Here is a 17,811-nt window from a genome sequence, read left to right as displayed (position 1 = left end):
CATAGTTTGAGTAAAAAAAAAAAAAAAAAAGAAGATAACCGGCAGCCACCACTAGAGGGAGCTTTGGAGCAGACTGCATACAGTTTTATTATTAGGGTCAATGTTTACACAGTCTGCAGGAGCTCCCTCTAGTGGAGGAAGGCAGAATTTTAGCAGGAGTTTGGAGCTCTGTACAAGTGACATGGAGCTTCAACTTCATTATAAAGTACACTACAAAAAAATATAAAAAAACATTGTAATCAAAAGTTAAATAAATTAGGCAATAAGTAACAATAACCTAAGGTAACATTTTCCAAATTGCTCTGCTGCCCAGGAAGAGGGCGCTGTGAATCATTATGGGTCTGTAATTGAGGTTATTACCGTATTACTCACATGGATGACGGCTGCAGGGAAAAGTTTGTTATGCAATTACCTGCTACATATTTAAAGGAACTGAAAATGTTAGAATTTTGGATCTTATTTGCATTTCTATGGTTAAATTTCAGGAAATATTTATTTGTGGAAAGAAACTGTTTATGAATCAGCCCCTTATTGCCTCAGACACTTTTCACTGACATCTTATACAGGTGGTCACAAATAGGCTGAAGCCTAACCGTCACCACATTACACTGCACAATGTGAATGCACTCAGTGGTTAGACTCCTTTACCACTGCCCAATATCATTATACAAATCGCCAAACCGTACACAAATAATACCACCATACAGGGAACAAATAAGTGATACACCAATATTCAGCTGTAAAATAACAGGCTTATACCATGGCCAAATAATACAGTGCCCAAATAATACTGCCACATAGTGCTTAGAAAACTAATATCATACTATGCCCATATAATATTGCCACACACTGCAGAAAAATGTCATACGGAGCTCCAATAATGCACTGATTTTTCAGCACTTTGTAGTAGTAATACAGTATCGACATAATGCCACCATAGCGTGCTCAAATTATACTCCCACATAGTGCTTAGAAAATTAGTCATACAGCTCCCAAGTAAATACCATCACACAGTGCCAAAATAATATTGTCACTCTTTAGAGCACGTCATAGAATAACCTCATAGCATAACACAGTGCCCAAATACTGATATGCCGCTGTGCTTAGAAAACTAATGCCATAAAATACTCAAATACTGCTAAACAGTGCTGACAAATCAATGTCATGCAGTAGCCACAAATATAGTGACAGTGCATAAGCATCTGATACACAGTGCCCCATTAACATCGCCACACAGTGTTTAGAAAACTATCATATAGAATTGAAATAATACTATAACAGATCCCAAAAATAATGCCAAGCAGTGCTGAGAAAACCAATATTATATAGAGGAACTGAGTAATACTGCCACACAAGAGCTGAAAAAAAACAATACAAACCAGTGCCATTTAGTGGAGCAAGTAATACCATCAGAATGCCCAAATAATACCATTATGTGGTGCTCAAAAATATTTCCACACAGTGCTTAGAAAACCAGTGTCATACACTGCCCAAATAAAAAATGCCCAAATTATACTATCATACAGTTGTAATAGGTCATGCAGTGTCCAAACCCCACAATACAACGCTCAAAAAATACCGCCATACACTGTGCAAATACAGTGCTCAAATAATAAAATACCGCCATACCTGTAGCAGCCACACTGGCTCCTTACTGGTTGGAGAACAACATGTTCCACAGACTAAGCAAGGGCAGCTGAGCGGAGTGGGGGCTGCAAATAAGTGCACTGTTAGAAATGATTACAGGGAACTAGGACAGAAGCTGAAGGCCAGGACCTCCAAGGTGGTGTTTTCAGAAATACTGCTGGTACTAGATGCATCACTAGAAAGACAGAGGGAGCTTATGGAGATAAATAAGTGATGCAGAAATTGGTGAAGGAAGGAAGGGTTTGGATTCATGGAAAACTGGGCCGGCTTCTCTGTCGGCTACAGGCTCTACAGTAGGGACGGGCTTGCACCTCAATGGGGAGGGTGCAGCTGTGCTGGGGGAAAAAAATGGTTAGACGGATGGAGGAGCTTCTACATTAGGATCTGGGGGGAGGGAGGGTAGTCGTGCTAATAAGGGGGATAGACAGACAGTAGGGGTTAATGAGGATTAGGGTGGCTGGGATATGCAAGGAAAGTAGGAGAAATAAATGTGCTAACAGTATTAAATGTCTGCTGGCAAATGCAAGAAGTCTTGCAAACAATATGAATGAATTGGAGACTCTTATGTCGGTTACACAATACGATGTGATAGGCATTATGGAAACCTGGCTGGATGAAAGCCATGATTGGGTGACAAACATGGAGGGATATACTACATTTACAAAGGGCAGAAAAGACCAAAAATGTAGAGGGGTGTGTATTTTCGTTAAAGCCAACTTAAAACCTGTGCTGAATGACAACATTGACTGCAACAATGTAGAGTCAGTGTGGGTAAATGTACACAGGGATGGCCATAATGGAAAGCTGCTAATTGGAGTTTGTTACAAGCCTCCTAATATAGCTGAACTAATATAGGATGAAATGCTGCAACAAATTAAAAAGGCAGCAAATAATAATAGGGTCCTTATTATGGGGTTCTTATCCACAGTTCAGGACAATTACCTCTCTCAGCTGGTAGATAAACTGACCAGGGGAGGTAATCTGCTGGATCTGGTGCTGTCAAATAGACCAGATACGGTTTCAGATCTACAGGTCCGGGAGCATCTGGAAAGCAGTGACCATAATATGGTAAGTTTCAATGTAATATTCAATAAAACATTACAAAAAAGAAATGCAAAAACCTGGAACTTTAGGAAAGCTAATTTCAACAAATTAAGGGAAGCGCTTAATCGTGTAGACTGGGACTATGTCATGGTAACTGGCCAGGGACACCGAATGTAAATGGGGCATGTTTAAGGAAATACTACTAGAATCCTGTAGAAAACTTATACCCTCTGGTAATAAAATGTCCAGGAATAAAAAGAAACCATTATGGATAAATAAGACAGTACAAAGTTTAATAAGACAAAAACAAAGGCCATTTAAAGTCTTGAAGGCCAAGAATACTGAAATAGCATTTCAGGAGTATAAAGACCTAAATAAGAAATGTGAAAGAGAAATCAAGCTACTAAGTTATCTACAGAAAAACAAATCGCCAGAAACGTTAAAATAAATCCCAATTTTTTTTAAAAGAGAAAAAAAAAAAAAAAAAATAGATGGTACCGGCCCCTTAAAGAGGATCGGATAATTATAGAAGACTGCGATATTAAACAGGCACTTTTCATCCATGTTCACCAACGAACTTACTGTTCCAGCGATCATTCAACAAGGCAAAAATCAAAGTTCACCACCTGATAAAACTAGTTTACTGCATCTGAGTAAATTAAACAATGACAAATCCCCCGGCCCCAATGGTATTCATCCACGGATACTGAGAGAACTGAGCTCAGTAATTGACAAACCGCTGTATCTCGTATTCTTAGACTCTCTTGTAACAGGGGTAGTGGCACAGGATTAGTGGGTAGCTGACGTGGTGCTGATATTTAAGAAAGGTGGATCCAGGTAACTACCGTCCGGTAAGTCTGACATCAGTAGTGTGCAAAGTTTTTGAGGGCATCATAAGAGATGACCTGCAGAGTTATATCGCAGAGAATAACATAGTAGATGATAATCAGCACGGATTCATGAAAAATAGGTCGTGTCTAACCAACATGTTGGGTTTCTATGAGGAGGTAAGGGCAAATCTGGATGTTGGTAATGTGGTTGATATGATTTATCTGGACTTTGCAAAGGCATTTGATCCTGTGCCACATAACAGCCTTATACTGAAGCTACAGAAGCAAGGACTTGGGGGAACTACAGTGGGTACGGAAAGTATTCAGACCCCTTTAAATTTTTCACTCTTTGTTTCATTGCAGCCACTTGGTAAATTCTAAAAAGTTCATTTTTTTCTCATTAAAGTCCACTCTGCACCCCATCTTGACTGAAAGAAAAAACTAACTGCTTCATTCGATTCCAGCTGTGTTTAATTAAACTGATAGGACTAGATTTGGAGAGGCACACACCTGTCTACAGGGTCGGCTCCAGGTTTTCGTAGGCCCCGGGCAAAAGAGTCTCAGTGGGCCCCTTTAACACATGCCATGATTCAGGATGCACAGATATGGCAGCGAGATATAGGTATAATACAGTATAGAATAATTATGACCACCCAAGCTGTGCCCCGGAGTAAATAATTGCCCCTCACTGTGCTCTTTGCACAAAAATTACCCCACATTGTCTTTTATGTTACATAGTGTCCACACTGTCCCCTCTTATAACATATTCCCATCGTACTGTTCCACTTCTTTTTTTTTTCCTAAGACAACCACCATGCTGTATGCCCTGGTGAACTACAACTGCCACATTTTCCTCCATTATGAGATCTACCCAAAACACTTTCCTTCTTTATGGACTATGACCTCCACATTGTTTTCCCCCAATGCTGACCCCCCTCTATGCTTTCACTCCATATTGAACCCCCTTTTCACACTGTTCCCCACTCATTACTGAGCCTGTTCTTCAATCTCCAGTCAGAGACTGGATCCATCTGCACACTGAGTCCCCCCTTTACTTCCCAATCTCCACACCAAATCCTCACCCACTACCCCAACTCCATACAGAGCCGCCCCCCTCTTTCCGACCGATCTCCATACGGTCTTATCTCCACAAAGTGACCCCCAACACTGCACCATCTCCATATTGAGCCCCCTATGCTGCCGAATATCGTACAGAGTCCCCCTCCACTGCCTCATCTCCACACAAAGACCCCATTACTGACCCATCTTTATAAAGAGCATCCCTATGCTACCAATTGCCACGTTAAGACCTCTATACTGCCCAATCTCCAAAAAGAGTCCTCATATACTTCCCCATCTTCATATAGAGCGCCCTATCCTGTCCATCTTGATACAGAGCACCCTATACTGCCCCATCTCCATACAGAACCCCTATAGTGCTCCACTTCCATATAAAATCCCCCCTATACTGCTTTATCTCCATACACAACCCCCTATAGTACCCATTTCCATACAGAATCCCCTTACACTGTCCAATCTCCATAAAGAGCCCCATATACTGCCCCATCTCCATATAAAATACACTTATACTGCCCCAATTATACATAGAGACCCCTATACTGCCCCATCTTCATATTAAAGTGCCCTATATTTCCATATTGAGCCCTTTATACTTCAGCATCTCCATAAAGACTCACCCAGCTGTAATACAGCATCGCCATACGGGCCCAGGCCCCTTTCCATATTAATCCCTTATGTGTATATGGCCATGTCTTCAGCTTTACGAGCGCTTACCGTCTCCCGGCTGCTGCACCCACGCAGTCCGGTCCTCTGCGGCGCTTTCATGATGTCTGCAGCGTGATGAGAGGACCTCATCACGCTGCATGTCAGGTAGGGAGAAGATCCCGGAAGTGTCGGCTCTTGCATCTTCATTTGCATTTGCGTCTATAAAGACGCGAATGCAAATGAATGACCGCAGAACGTGCACTGCCTCCCCTCATCCCCTGGCGGCGAGTGGGCCCCCCTGTTTGTTCAGGGCCCCGGGACTTGCCCGGGTGCTGACGCCAGCCCTGCCTGTTTATATAAGACCTCACAGCTCACAGTGATTGTCAGACCAAATGAGAATCATGAGCTCAAAGGAACTGCCCAAGGAGCTCAGAGACAGAATTGTGGCAAGGCACAGATCTGGCCAAAGTTACAAAAGAATTTCTGCATTACTCAAGGTTCCTAAGAGCACTGTGGCCTCCATAATCCTTAAATGGAAGAAGTTTGGGACCATCAGAAGTCTTCCTAGACCTGGCCGACGAGCAAAACTGAGCAATCGTGGGAGAAGAGCCTTGGTGAGAGAGGTAAAGAAGAACCCCCAAATCACTCTGGCTGAGCTCCAGAGATGCAGTAGGTAGATGGGAGAAAGTTCCACAGTCAACTATCACTGCAGCCTTCCACCAGTAGGGCATTTATGGCAGAGTGGCCCAACAGAAGCCTCTCCTCAGTGCAAGACATGAAAGCCGGCATAGAGTTTGCTCAAAAACACATGAAGGACTCCAAGACTATGAGAAATAAGATTCTCTGGTTTGATGAGACGAAGATAGAACTTTTTGGTGATGATTCTAAGCGGTATGTGTGGAGAAAAACAGGCACTGCTCATCACCTGCCCAATACAATCCCAACAGTGAAACATGGTGGTGGCAGCATCATGCTATGGGGGTGTTTTTCAGCTGCAGGGACAGGACGACTGGTTGCACTTGAAGGAAACAAGAATGCGGCCAAGTACAGAGATATCCTGGATGAAAACCTCTTCCAGAGTGCTCTGGACCTCAGACTTGGCCGAAGGTTCACCTTCCAACAAGACAATGAACCTAAGCACACAGCTAAAATAACAAAGGAATGGCTTCAGAACAACTCTGTGACCATTCTTGACTGGCCCAGCCAGAGCCCTGACCTAAACCCAATTGAGCATCTCTGGAGAGACCTGAAAATGGCCGTCCACCAACGTTCATCATCCAACCTGACGGAAATGGAGAGGATCTGCAAGGAAGAATGGCAGAGGATCCCCAAATCCAGGTGTGAAAAACTTGTGGCATCATTCCCAAGAAGACTCATGGCTGTACTAGCTCAAAAGGTGCTTCTACTCAATACTGAGCAAAGGGTCTGAATACTTATGACCATGTGATATTGCAGTTTTTATTTTTTAATAAATTTGCAAAAAATTTTACATTTCTGGGGTTTTTTTCAGTCAAGATGGGGTGCAGAGTGAACTTTAATGAGAAAAAAAATGAACTTTTTAGAATTTACCAAATAGCTGCAATGAAACAAAGAGTGAAAAATTTAAAGGGGTCTGAATACTTTCCGTACCCACTGTATATGTAGATGGGTAAGGAATTGGCTAAATGATAGGAAACAAAGAGTCGTCATAAATGGTACATTCTCTAAATGGAAATACCGGGAGCAGTGGGGACCGCAGGGATCTGTACCGGGACCGATTCTTTTTAACCTCTTTATGACCTTGGGGATGGGATTGAGAGTAAAGTGTCAGTTTTTACTGACTACACCAGATTATGTAGGATATTAAAATCTGATCTTGACATTAAAATATTGCAAAACATTCTGGATAAGATTGTAAGACTAATGCACCTAGGACAGAGTAATCCTATTGCTGCATAAACATTAAATGGGAGTATACTCAGGACTACAGAACAGGACAAGGACAGGGGATTCTGGTTACAAGTAAGCTGAGCAGCAGTACTCAATGTCAAGCAGCAGCCGCAAAAGCAAACAAGATTTTAGGATATATAAAAAGAGAAATAAAATCCCGCTATCCCAACGTACTGTTACTCCTTTATAAATCACTAGTGCAAAATTAAACAGGTAGGAAGTCAGCTCACCATTGGAAGACCGGGAGCACGGAAAGCCAGCTGAGCCGCAGGAAAAGCAATCAATCAGAAGGAAATGTGCATCCAGGTTCAGGAGTCCCGAAAAAACCCAAACACGCACATCTCTATCCTCCAAACACGCACCCCTCATGGTATGAATGTGAAAGTGACCTCACATGCCATTATATGTAACATTGTATTGTGTTATATTCATGTTAACCTTCTTTTCTAGGATATTGTTAGTTGTGTGTGCTTTTATTAGTCATCACCATCTCTGGTTTTTCCTTTCTTTTTAACACTTGCATTGTCATTTTCTATAGGATCTTTGTTATCTTAAATCTGATTGGCAGAAGCATGTCATGTGTTGTAACAGGATATACTATTTAATCATGACCGCGGTTTTTGGAGCCCAGCAATGATTAAAGACCACCCGGTCAGAAACGCGTCTGCTCTGACTAGACCCCGCATGGGGTAGTGACATTCTGCTACAGGTTTGTGCATTTTAATCTGTAATAATAATAAAAAAAAGTTGGGATTTTACGGGACTCCTGAAGCTGGATGCATATTTCCTTCTGATTGGTTTATAAATCACTGGTGAGGCCACATCTGGAATATGGGATCCAGTTTTAGGCTCCACGCTTTAAAAGGAATATTCAGAAGTTAGTGTCAGTTCAAAGGCGGCAACTAGATTATTACACGGGACGGAGGCCTCTCCTATATTACACGGGACGGAGGCCTCTCCTATATTACACGGGACGGAGGCCTCTCCTATATTACACGGGACGGAGGCCTCTCCTATATTACACGGGACGGAGGCCTCTCATATGATGAGTGGTTGGAAATGTTGAGCTTGTTCAGCTTAGAAAAAAAGATGCCTCAGGAAAGGGGGGGAAAGGTCTCATTTATATGTATAAATTTATGTGTGTGGTCAGTAGAAGGGACGACACATGACTTATTCCTTCCAATGACCATAGTAACGACCGGGGGATACTCATTACTGGTGGAAGAAAGGCGATTCCGGCACCTAAACAGGAAAGGGCTCTTTACAGTCAGAGCAGTCGGACTGTGGGATACCGACCACAAGAGGTAGTGATGGCGACACTAACAGCTTTCAAAAATATATAGTTGGTGGAGAACGGTTCAACCGAGGTCTTTTTTCAACCTATGTAACTATACATGCAAGTGTGCAATACAACACTAAAATAACAAGATACCCCCATACCATACACTGCGCAAGTAATACAGCGCTCCTATAATACCCCCATACCATACACTGCGCAAATAATACAGCGCTCCTATAATACCCCCATACCATACACTGCGCAAGTAATACAGCGCTCCTATAATACCCCCATACCATACACTGCGCAAATAATACAGCGCTCCTATAATACCCCCATACCATACCCTGCGCAAATAATACAGCGCTCCTATAATACCCCCATACCATACACTGCGCAAATAATACAGCGCTCCTATAATACCCCCATACCATACCCTGCGCAAATAATACAGCGCTCCTATAATACCCCCATACCATACACTGCGCAAGTAATACAGCGCTCCTATAACACCCCCATACCATACACTGCGCAAGTAATACAGCGCTCCTATAATACCCCCATACCATACACTGCGCAAGTAATACAGCGCTCCTATAACACCCCCATACCATACACTGCGCAAGTAATACAGCGCTCCTATAACACCCCCATACCATACACTGCGCAAGTAATACAGCGCTCCTATAACACCCCCATACCATACACTGCGCAAGTAATACAGCGCTCCTATAACACCCCCATACCATACACTGCGCAAGTAATACAGCGCTCCTATAACACCCCTATACCATACCCTGCGCAAATAATACAGCGCTCCTATAACACCCCCATACCATACCCTGCGCAAATAATACAGCGCTCCTATAATACCCCCATACCATACACTGCGCAAATAATACAGCGCTCCTATAATACCCCCATACCATACACTGCGCAAATAATACAGCGCTCCTATAATACCCCCATACCATACACTGCGCAAATAATACAGCGCTCCTATAATACCCCCATACCATACACTGCGCAAATAATACAGCGCTCCTATAATACCCCCATACCATACACTGCGCAAATAATACAGCGCTCCTATAATACCCCCATACCATACACTGCGCAAATAATACAGCGCTCCTATAATACCCCCATACCATACACTGCGCAAGTAATACAGCGCTCCTATAATACCCCCATACCATACACTGCGCAAGTAATACAGCGCTCCTATAATACCCCCATACCATACACTGCGCAAATAATACAGCGCTCCTATAATACCCCCATACCATACACTGCGCAAATACAGCGCTCATATAATACCCCCATACCATACACTGCGCAAATAACACAGAGCTCTCATATAATACCCCCATACCATTCACTGCGCAAATAACACAGAGCTCTCATATAATACCCCCATACACTGCGCGAATAATACAGCGCTCATATACCCCCATACCATACACTGTAGAAACAGAGCTCATATGTGGCCATACACTGTAGAAATATACAGCGTTTATATAATATAGTAAATCATACAGCGCCTCTATCCTGTTTTACAATGGTGACATAGATCGTGCAGAATACCACCACCATACAGTGTACACATACAATACTGTAACAGAACAGGACCAGTTCACACATAGGATCTAGTCTCATGACAGTGTCCTGATTGGCTGAGACAAGGGTTAAAAAACAAGACACGGTTTCTCCCGGGTGATGCAACATGAATTGACACATATCGGTGTGACAGGTTGTTATCGGTGGTAGTCGCACATCCTGCAATCACCGGACAGACATGACTGTACAGCAGACTATAGGATCCGGGGTCCCGGGCGATGCGGCCGCCGTCTGTCCCGTGTTTTCACAACTCACCGAACTTTTTCCAGTCGGTGTCATCCAGAGAGTCCATGATCTCGTAGAAGCTGCACATGACCGAGGCCGGGACCTTGTACAAGAAAACCTCGTCTATACTGTAGCTGGCCATGGCGAGCAGCAGACACACACACCCAGCCGGGCTGCCCCGGGGACGAGCATGAGGCTGGAGAGCAGCTAATGAATAACTAGCACCAGCGAATCACTTCCCTTTCCAAATAACAGTATCGCCACCGCGCCTGCGCTGTCACGTGATGTCGGGCTGCAGCGGCCATGTTGAAGGTGGCCTCTACATGATTGTGCAGTTACCCTAATATAGTTTGGCTATAGCCTTTTTTTTTTAGAGAAACACTAACACATATTATAATATATATATATTAGAGACAGCAATTTAGAAAAAAATAAGCTTTTTTTGTTTCAGATGTCACAAGTTTTTCTTTTATTTTTCCCCCCACTTTTGTGTGTGTGTCTGCGGCTATTGAAATGGAATTGCTTTGAGCAGTTGGTAGCATTTTTCCCCATAAATCTCTACTAATTTTCTTTTCTTTGTTATAGTTACACAGTTTTTACATGGATTTTGGAGCAGATTCTGGTCCAAAATCAACATAAAAAAACTTCAAATACTAAATGAATAAGCTTCCTATTCGTCATAATGGGTAAATCCACCTCTATTGCTGGTGATGTTATTTTTCTACATGGAATTTGTCAATCTTGGGGAGTTTCTGCTAGAAATAATACTCCAAATTTAACTAATTAATTGCAGCAGAAAAAAAAACATTTTTTTAGTGCCTATTTGGACAGGTATTTTCAAATTATTATTTTTTTTTATGTAGATTTTTTTCGCTGAAAAATCCACAAAGTTTTTTCCCACTTTTTTGCTCTGTTTTTTTTTTATGTGGCTTTTGTGTGTGGGGAACTTTTTTTTCTGCTTCACTTGAGCTTTTGAAGCAGAAACTGACTGGAAGCTCTTACAATCCTTCTCTAAAACTTGGAGTTTCTGCTCAGTTTCCATTTTAAAAACTCATCAAAAAGACTCCGTGTGAGCATATGCTTATGTGCATACAGTATCTTTAAGATGTCGATGCACCCACCGAGCTTTTCTTAGGTCAAGCCACTTTAGGGTGAAAAAAATGGTTTTCCTATCGTTTTTGCAGCAAAAAAGCAATCACCAGAAAAATGCAATGCCAATCCCACTATAAAATGTACATCTTTGATGCTTTTTTTGCTGACACACCTCAATGATCTTCGTGGGTAAAAAATGCTGTAAAAACATTGAAATTATTGACATGCTACATTTAAAAAAAAAAGAGAAAAAGAATGCACTGCAGGTCAGTAGGCGCAAGGAAAAAAATGCAATGTGTGAATGCAATTTTAGAGTTCTAATTCATTTTGCTGCTGCAGTAAAATGTTGTGTTCTTCTTCATCTGCCCTATAAAAATAACTGCTGGAAAAAAATGCATAAAAATTGCTATATGTGAACAAGCCCTAAGAGGAATCTTTCATCAAAAATTGTAATATTAAAGGGGCAGAAATGAGCGAAAAGATTTGCGCTGCCTTGGTCCGGCATAAGTCTGGTACTCCGTGGCAGCCGAACCTTCTGCAAGCGTCATCCTGGTTGCATCTTGCACTTACTAGGTGATGATATCATGGAGATTCGCGAGTCGCCCATAAGGCACCAGGATGCCAGACTCAGCGCCCAGGGCTCGTGTCGATGTAGGCGGCACCAGGCTGCTGAGGTCAGTGATTGCCTGCAGCATTCACGTGCGGTGTAGTCATGACCTCACCGCTGCAGCCGGTCAACAAAGATGAAGCAGGAATCAGAGAGGCATCAATGGGACAAGGATGGACAGAGTATTGCAACTTTTTCTTGTTTTATCCTCCCCAAGAACATATAATAAAAACATTTAAGTACCCCTTAAAAATGGCAGCTAAAGAAAGCACAATAAAAAATACAGGTATTAAACAGGTTCATTTAAAAAAAAAATCCCCCTAATGTGCTGAATATAAAAGTAAAAACACCTGTTGTGACATGCTGAATGAGGAGCGTAGGGTAGTGCGGTGGCTTAGGGTGTTCCCTTGTGGGTCTATATAAGCAAGCCGCTGCAAGCCTGACTACAGCGACGGCGGAGAATTGTACTGTGATGTGGGACAAGCAGTTTCCTTACGCTCATTTGGAGACAATTTTTACTTAAATGCATATGCTTGGGGCTAAGAATCTTTTTTGCAATTGGGTTTCATTAAAAACATGCATTGTTTGGCTTTTACAGGCTCCTTGTTTTCCTGCACATTTAAAGTTTGATGTGGTCTGTGGTCATGAATCAGCTGAGAGGAGCTAAAAAAAAAGAAAAAAAGACCATCATAGCAGGCTGACTGACAGATTCTCAGTTGACTCATTCTGCAGCCAGCAATAGACAGTGCCTCACACAGGCTGTAAAAGGTATATGGTGCAGATTTTTTAATGAAACCCAATGGGAAAAATAATTTTTAGCCCAAATTACTTGCATTTCAGTAAGAAAAAAAAATGTCCCCAAAGGTGGATAAACCCTTTAAGAGTCAAGTGACAGGTGGAGATTGGAGTCTCCCTGAATTTACTTTGATAGTCCCTCGTCTCCAGAGTGAGGCCTATGGAAGTTACATCTAATCCAACAGTTATGGCTTGATTAAGGACGTTAATATATGGACGAGGCTCTGGGTCTCCTAATCTGGACTCGTAATTGGGGGCGATGGGTGGAGGTCTCAGGAGCCATCCTCATACCAATGTAGCAGTTGTATCAATCATATGAAAAAAAAACTAAAAAAAAAAACTTTTTGTTTTTGGAGGTGGGGAGACAAACGGAACAATGAACTTTACATCTTGTTGGTACGTTTCATAGAGAGACCTATTTACTCATCTGGGTGGTATACTTCCTGTTCTCACATTGCACAATTTTTTTAAAAAGGGAATGTGAAATGAAAACTACAATATTTTTCCTTAAGTTCATCTGATTCATAGTCCTGTGAAAGAGTTTTAGGCAGCATGTGGGAAAAAAAATCTGCAAAGTAAGAATGCTATAAAAAAGTAGAAGTCAGTTATCAGTTAACAAAGGGCAAAGCGAATGAACAAATGAAAACTGTAAATCACATCAATATTTGGTGACTGCTCTTCGCCTTCATTATTTCTTCTCGGTACACTTGTACATGTTTTTTTTTGGGCGGAACTGGTCAGTTCCAAACATCTTGGAGGATTGACCACAGATCTTCTGTGGATGTAACTTGTGCAAATCCTTCTGTGTCTTCATGTGATCCCAGACTGGATGATGTGAGATCAGGGATCTGTGGGGCCGGATCATCAGTTCCAGGACTCCACGTTCTTCTTAACCCTGAAGATAGTTCTTAATAAAATTGGCTGAATGTTGGCTGTAGAATAAATTTGGATCCAATCAGAAGCCTCCCTGTTGTTGATACATTATGGACAAGTATTTGCATTATGTCATTGAGAACTATCTTCAGGGTAAAGAAGAGCAAGGAATCCTGGAAGTGATGATCCGGCCCCCACAGAGCCCTGATCTCTCATCATCCAGTCTGTCTGGGATCACATGAAGACACAGAAGAATTTGGACAAGAGACATCCACAGAAGATCTGGGGTCAGTTCTCCAAGATGTTTTGAACTGAGGAGTTCTCTTAAAAACCTAGAAGAATTGATGAAGGCAAAGAGCAGTCACCAAATATCGATGGGATTTAGATTTCTCTTTTCTTCATTCACTTTGCATTTTGTTAAACTTATAAAAACAAACTTAACACTTCCATTTTTAAAAGCATTCACTTTGCAGTATTTTTCTACACCTGCCTAAAACAGTACAGTATGTAATTTGTTTAGAGATCATTCCTAATAAAAATCACGACGCAGGGCAAGATCCATGGAATAACAGCTACTGCTGGCAAATAGCAGACCCAGTTGACTTATATAGGGGCCGTCAGGATCTGTCTTGGTTTGTGTTATTTTGAGGAGAAAAATAGTGTCTAAAATGGGATGGGATTGCTAATTGCCGTGTGAACACAGCCTTATCTTCACATTTTTGTCGGTGTCAGGATGGTGGGACTAAGTTTCATCATTTAAAAGGATTGTCCATTACTTGTATTGTGAAAAATAGTGACAGATCTGGGATCATTTCACATTTTATAAGGTGCTCATTTCCTCTTTCATCCTGAAGGGGGCGCTTTGAACCTTTTATATTTTTTTTTTGTACAAAATCTCAGAAAATCAATGTCTGAAGATAAATCAAACATTTTTCTTAATTTGGGAGAAAAAATTAATTCAAACCGTTGGCAAAATCCTGTCCGGTCTGAGTTATCACATTTCTAAAGGCAGAATTCTGACTATTTTTATGTTCTGTAATTCAGGTTTGTGTTATATTAAGAAGATAGAAAACTGAAGTCTGATCTTTAGTATTCAGTACTTATTTCTATCAGAGGATGGATGCTGTAACTGCTGCATAGACAGTAATTGTTTCTTTCCAATCGTTTAGACCAAACCTAGTGGTTCTTTTATGTCTTTTGTTGCCATTTTCTGAAAAATTTCATTGGACTCCATAACAATACTATAATGTGCAACTACAATCACATAAGACTGAAAGCCACGACCAGCTGGAGGTGAATCGGCTCACAAGATAAGCCGGTAATTCACTAGTATTTCCGAAGACTCGTGTGCCCCTGCCGGTGAGCGTGGCCTTCATCCGCATGTGGCAGCGCAGCGAGCAACCGCACACTTAGGAGGAACTTTTATAGGATTGGAACAAGTTTTCTGGGAAATTTAAAACAGTTTTAAAGATTTCAGACATCTAAAAAAAAAATAGAATAAAATTAGTCCTCACTAATCTCCCATTCCAGTGCTTACTAGGTCCCTTCTCAACATATCGGACTGGCTAAGCATTGGAACAGGGTGTTGCGGTTGAACAATGAGTATTATTATTTTTTTATTCATTGGAAAACCCTTTTAAAGGGAATCTGTCAGTAGGATCAACTCTCCTAAATGGTCTACACGGGCATAGCTGAATAAAATGAAACCTGGATATCTGTGTTCCCATGTCTTTTTATAGAGAAATCCACATCTTTTTCAATATGTAAATGAGCTGTTAAGATCTATGGGTGGGACATAGATCTATCTGAGGATCTGCTTCCAGAGCTTATTATAAACGTTTGGGGCGTTACCAGTGTGAGACATGTAATAACTGACAGTCTGCTCTCCTGATCTCACACTGGTAACTGCGCCGTTCATTTACAATAACCTCTGGAGGCAGAGAAGATCTATGTCCGGCCTATAGATCTTAACACCTTATTTACATATGAAGAAAAATGTGCATTTCTCTGGAATAAAACATCGGGTCACAGATATCAATATATAATTTTATTCATCTTCCCATGACCTACATGCCCATATAGACGGTTTAGAAGGGTTTATCCTACTACCAGATTCCCTTTAAAGCCACATGCAGGACTGTACTATCTATTATTACCTGTCTCTCAGCTAAGACACTGATTTTAGGGACAACCATTGTAATTTTTCGCTTAATTATGACCCACATTCACAGCAATCATTTGCTACATCCTGTAGCATCTGCGTCTCTGCCCCCTGCCCGGCAGAGATGCCGTCCCCCTTACTGCCGCGGTCCTGCTCCGGTGTCTTCCTGCAGCTGCTGCTGGTGCACGCAACTTCCCCGGCTCTGTGCTTAGGGCACGTGCGCGCTCCCTCCCTCTTAAAGGGGCTGCGCGTGCCATCCTAAAAAGTCCCCGGCCAATGGCCGGAGGACTTTCCCTATAAAAGGCACCTCCTCCAATATGGAGGTGCCCGTGCAAGGTTGTTGCTTTGTGTTACTTACTTTGCTTCGTGTTACTTACTTTGCTTCAGCCCTCAGGTCCTCTGCAAGTCAGCCCAGTCCGCCAGTCGGACTACTATCTAGCCCGACTGTCTGTCCACAGTCCAGTCCACCAGTCTGTCTATGGGCTCTGCCCGCCTGCTTACCTGGAAGCACCTGCGAGCTATCTGTTGTGCCCGCCTGCCTGCTTACCTGGAAGCACCTGCCAGCTGTTGTGCCCGCCTTCCCGCTTACCTGGAAGCACCTGCCTGTTACCTGCCGTGCCCGCCTGCTTACCTGGAAGCACAAGCCAGCTATCTGTTGTGCCCGCCCGCTTACCTGGAAGCACCTGCCAGCTATCTGTTGTGCCCGCCCACCTGCTTACCTGGAAGCACCTGCCAGCTATCTGTTGTGCCCGCCCGCCTGCTTACCTGGAAGCACCTGCCAGCTATCTGTTGTGCCCGCCCGCCTGCTTACCTGGAAGCACCTGCCAGCTATCTGTTGTGCCCGCCCGCCTGCTTACCTGGAAGCACCTGTCAGGCAAAATGTATTTTTGTCCCAGTTTTAAAAATGAGAGATGTCTTAAATCTCCACCCCCCTGCTCATTTGGAAGAAGCTACATAGTACTCACTCATACTTCCCCCCCAAACCAGGAATTTTTATGAGCCCCATAAAGCCTCAGCCCAGAGCAAGCCTTCTGGTAAACTGGAAATTCCCTCCCAAAAATCCTATTGTCTATCTGTAGAAACTTTTAATGTCGATTTTAATAATGCACATGACGATCACAAACCCAGGGACCACATTTTTGAGATGTTCACCTTTTTCCAATTGTGATGGTGTGGTTTTCGTGGCTGGGAGACCACCGGAAGCCCGGGAAATGGGTTCTGAGCTTCTGAGCGACATAGAGATATCATAATTGATATCCATCTTCATGAATATTGGTGAAGGCAAACATGATGTCTCCATCTTGGATGTGGGACCCCCCCACACCAAGATATGAAATCTGAAGGATTTCTATGTCTTATGCAGCTGGGTGGGTTCACAAAACCGAGCCCCCGTGTGAGGTAAATAACATGGGTGTCTCCCAATGTTTTGGCCCCTTACTATAAACCAGAGCTGCCATTTTAAGTCATTCTTGCCAGGGACGTCAGACGCATGCACACCTTGCTGCGTGGAAGAATCACATCTAATTTCCGGGGAGCCGTCCCCCCCCCCCACAGAATCTGAGACCATCACCTCGTGGCGCAGGTTTTGCTATTACTTATCCCTTTTATTTTAATAACTGTTTATGCATATATGTACATTGTCTCTTTTATAATATCTTGTATATCTTTTGTAAACACTGCCCACTTTCGGGAGTAAATCATTATTATTTACCAGCTTCGTTCTTCTGGTCTTATGTCGAGCAAACACGTTCCTCACCCGCTAATTCACGTTACCTAACGGGTACCCGATCCACCTGTTAAGCGATCGGTGGTGGCAGCATACTGTGTATTTATGTGATATTGTGGTTTGAGGGTGGCTGGACGGAGGTATATATACGTTCCTGGAAGGAACTGGTGGTATATATACGTCCTGTCACATCACGTGCCACAATAGTCAACATAAATTAGAGCAGCTGCGCCCGTGCTTATCCTCGGTCAATACCGT

The 17,811-nt window shown here is 42.6% G+C and overlaps 1 protein-coding gene across 2 annotated transcripts in view; it reads right to left on the bottom strand.

The window, feature by feature from the left end:
• Window positions 1-10,565, bottom strand: part of IRAK1 (interleukin 1 receptor associated kinase 1) — a 56,182-nt gene extending 45,617 nt beyond the window's left edge. The window contains exon 1 of one of the 2 annotated variants that reach the window (XM_073639842.1): window positions 10,330-10,565. In XM_073639842.1, the coding sequence (XP_073495943.1) occupies window positions 10,330-10,441 (112 nt within the window). In that variant the 5' untranslated portion in view covers window positions 10,442-10,565. The remainder of the gene's footprint in view (window positions 1-10,329) is intronic. The other variant, XM_073639843.1, reaches the window with a different exon arrangement.
• Between the last annotated feature and the right edge of the window lie 7,246 nt (window positions 10,566-17,811).

This window comes from Phyllobates terribilis, unplaced genomic scaffold (genome assembly GCF_046119375.1).
Source record: "Phyllobates terribilis strain yellow unplaced genomic scaffold, ASM4611937v1 Scaffold_7__3_contigs__length_470593459, whole genome shotgun sequence".
Classification (NCBI taxonomy): domain Eukaryota; kingdom Metazoa; phylum Chordata; class Amphibia; order Anura; family Dendrobatidae; genus Phyllobates; species Phyllobates terribilis.
Note: the sequence above shows the minus strand (reverse complement) of the source record. Positions and strands in the feature narration are given on the sequence as shown.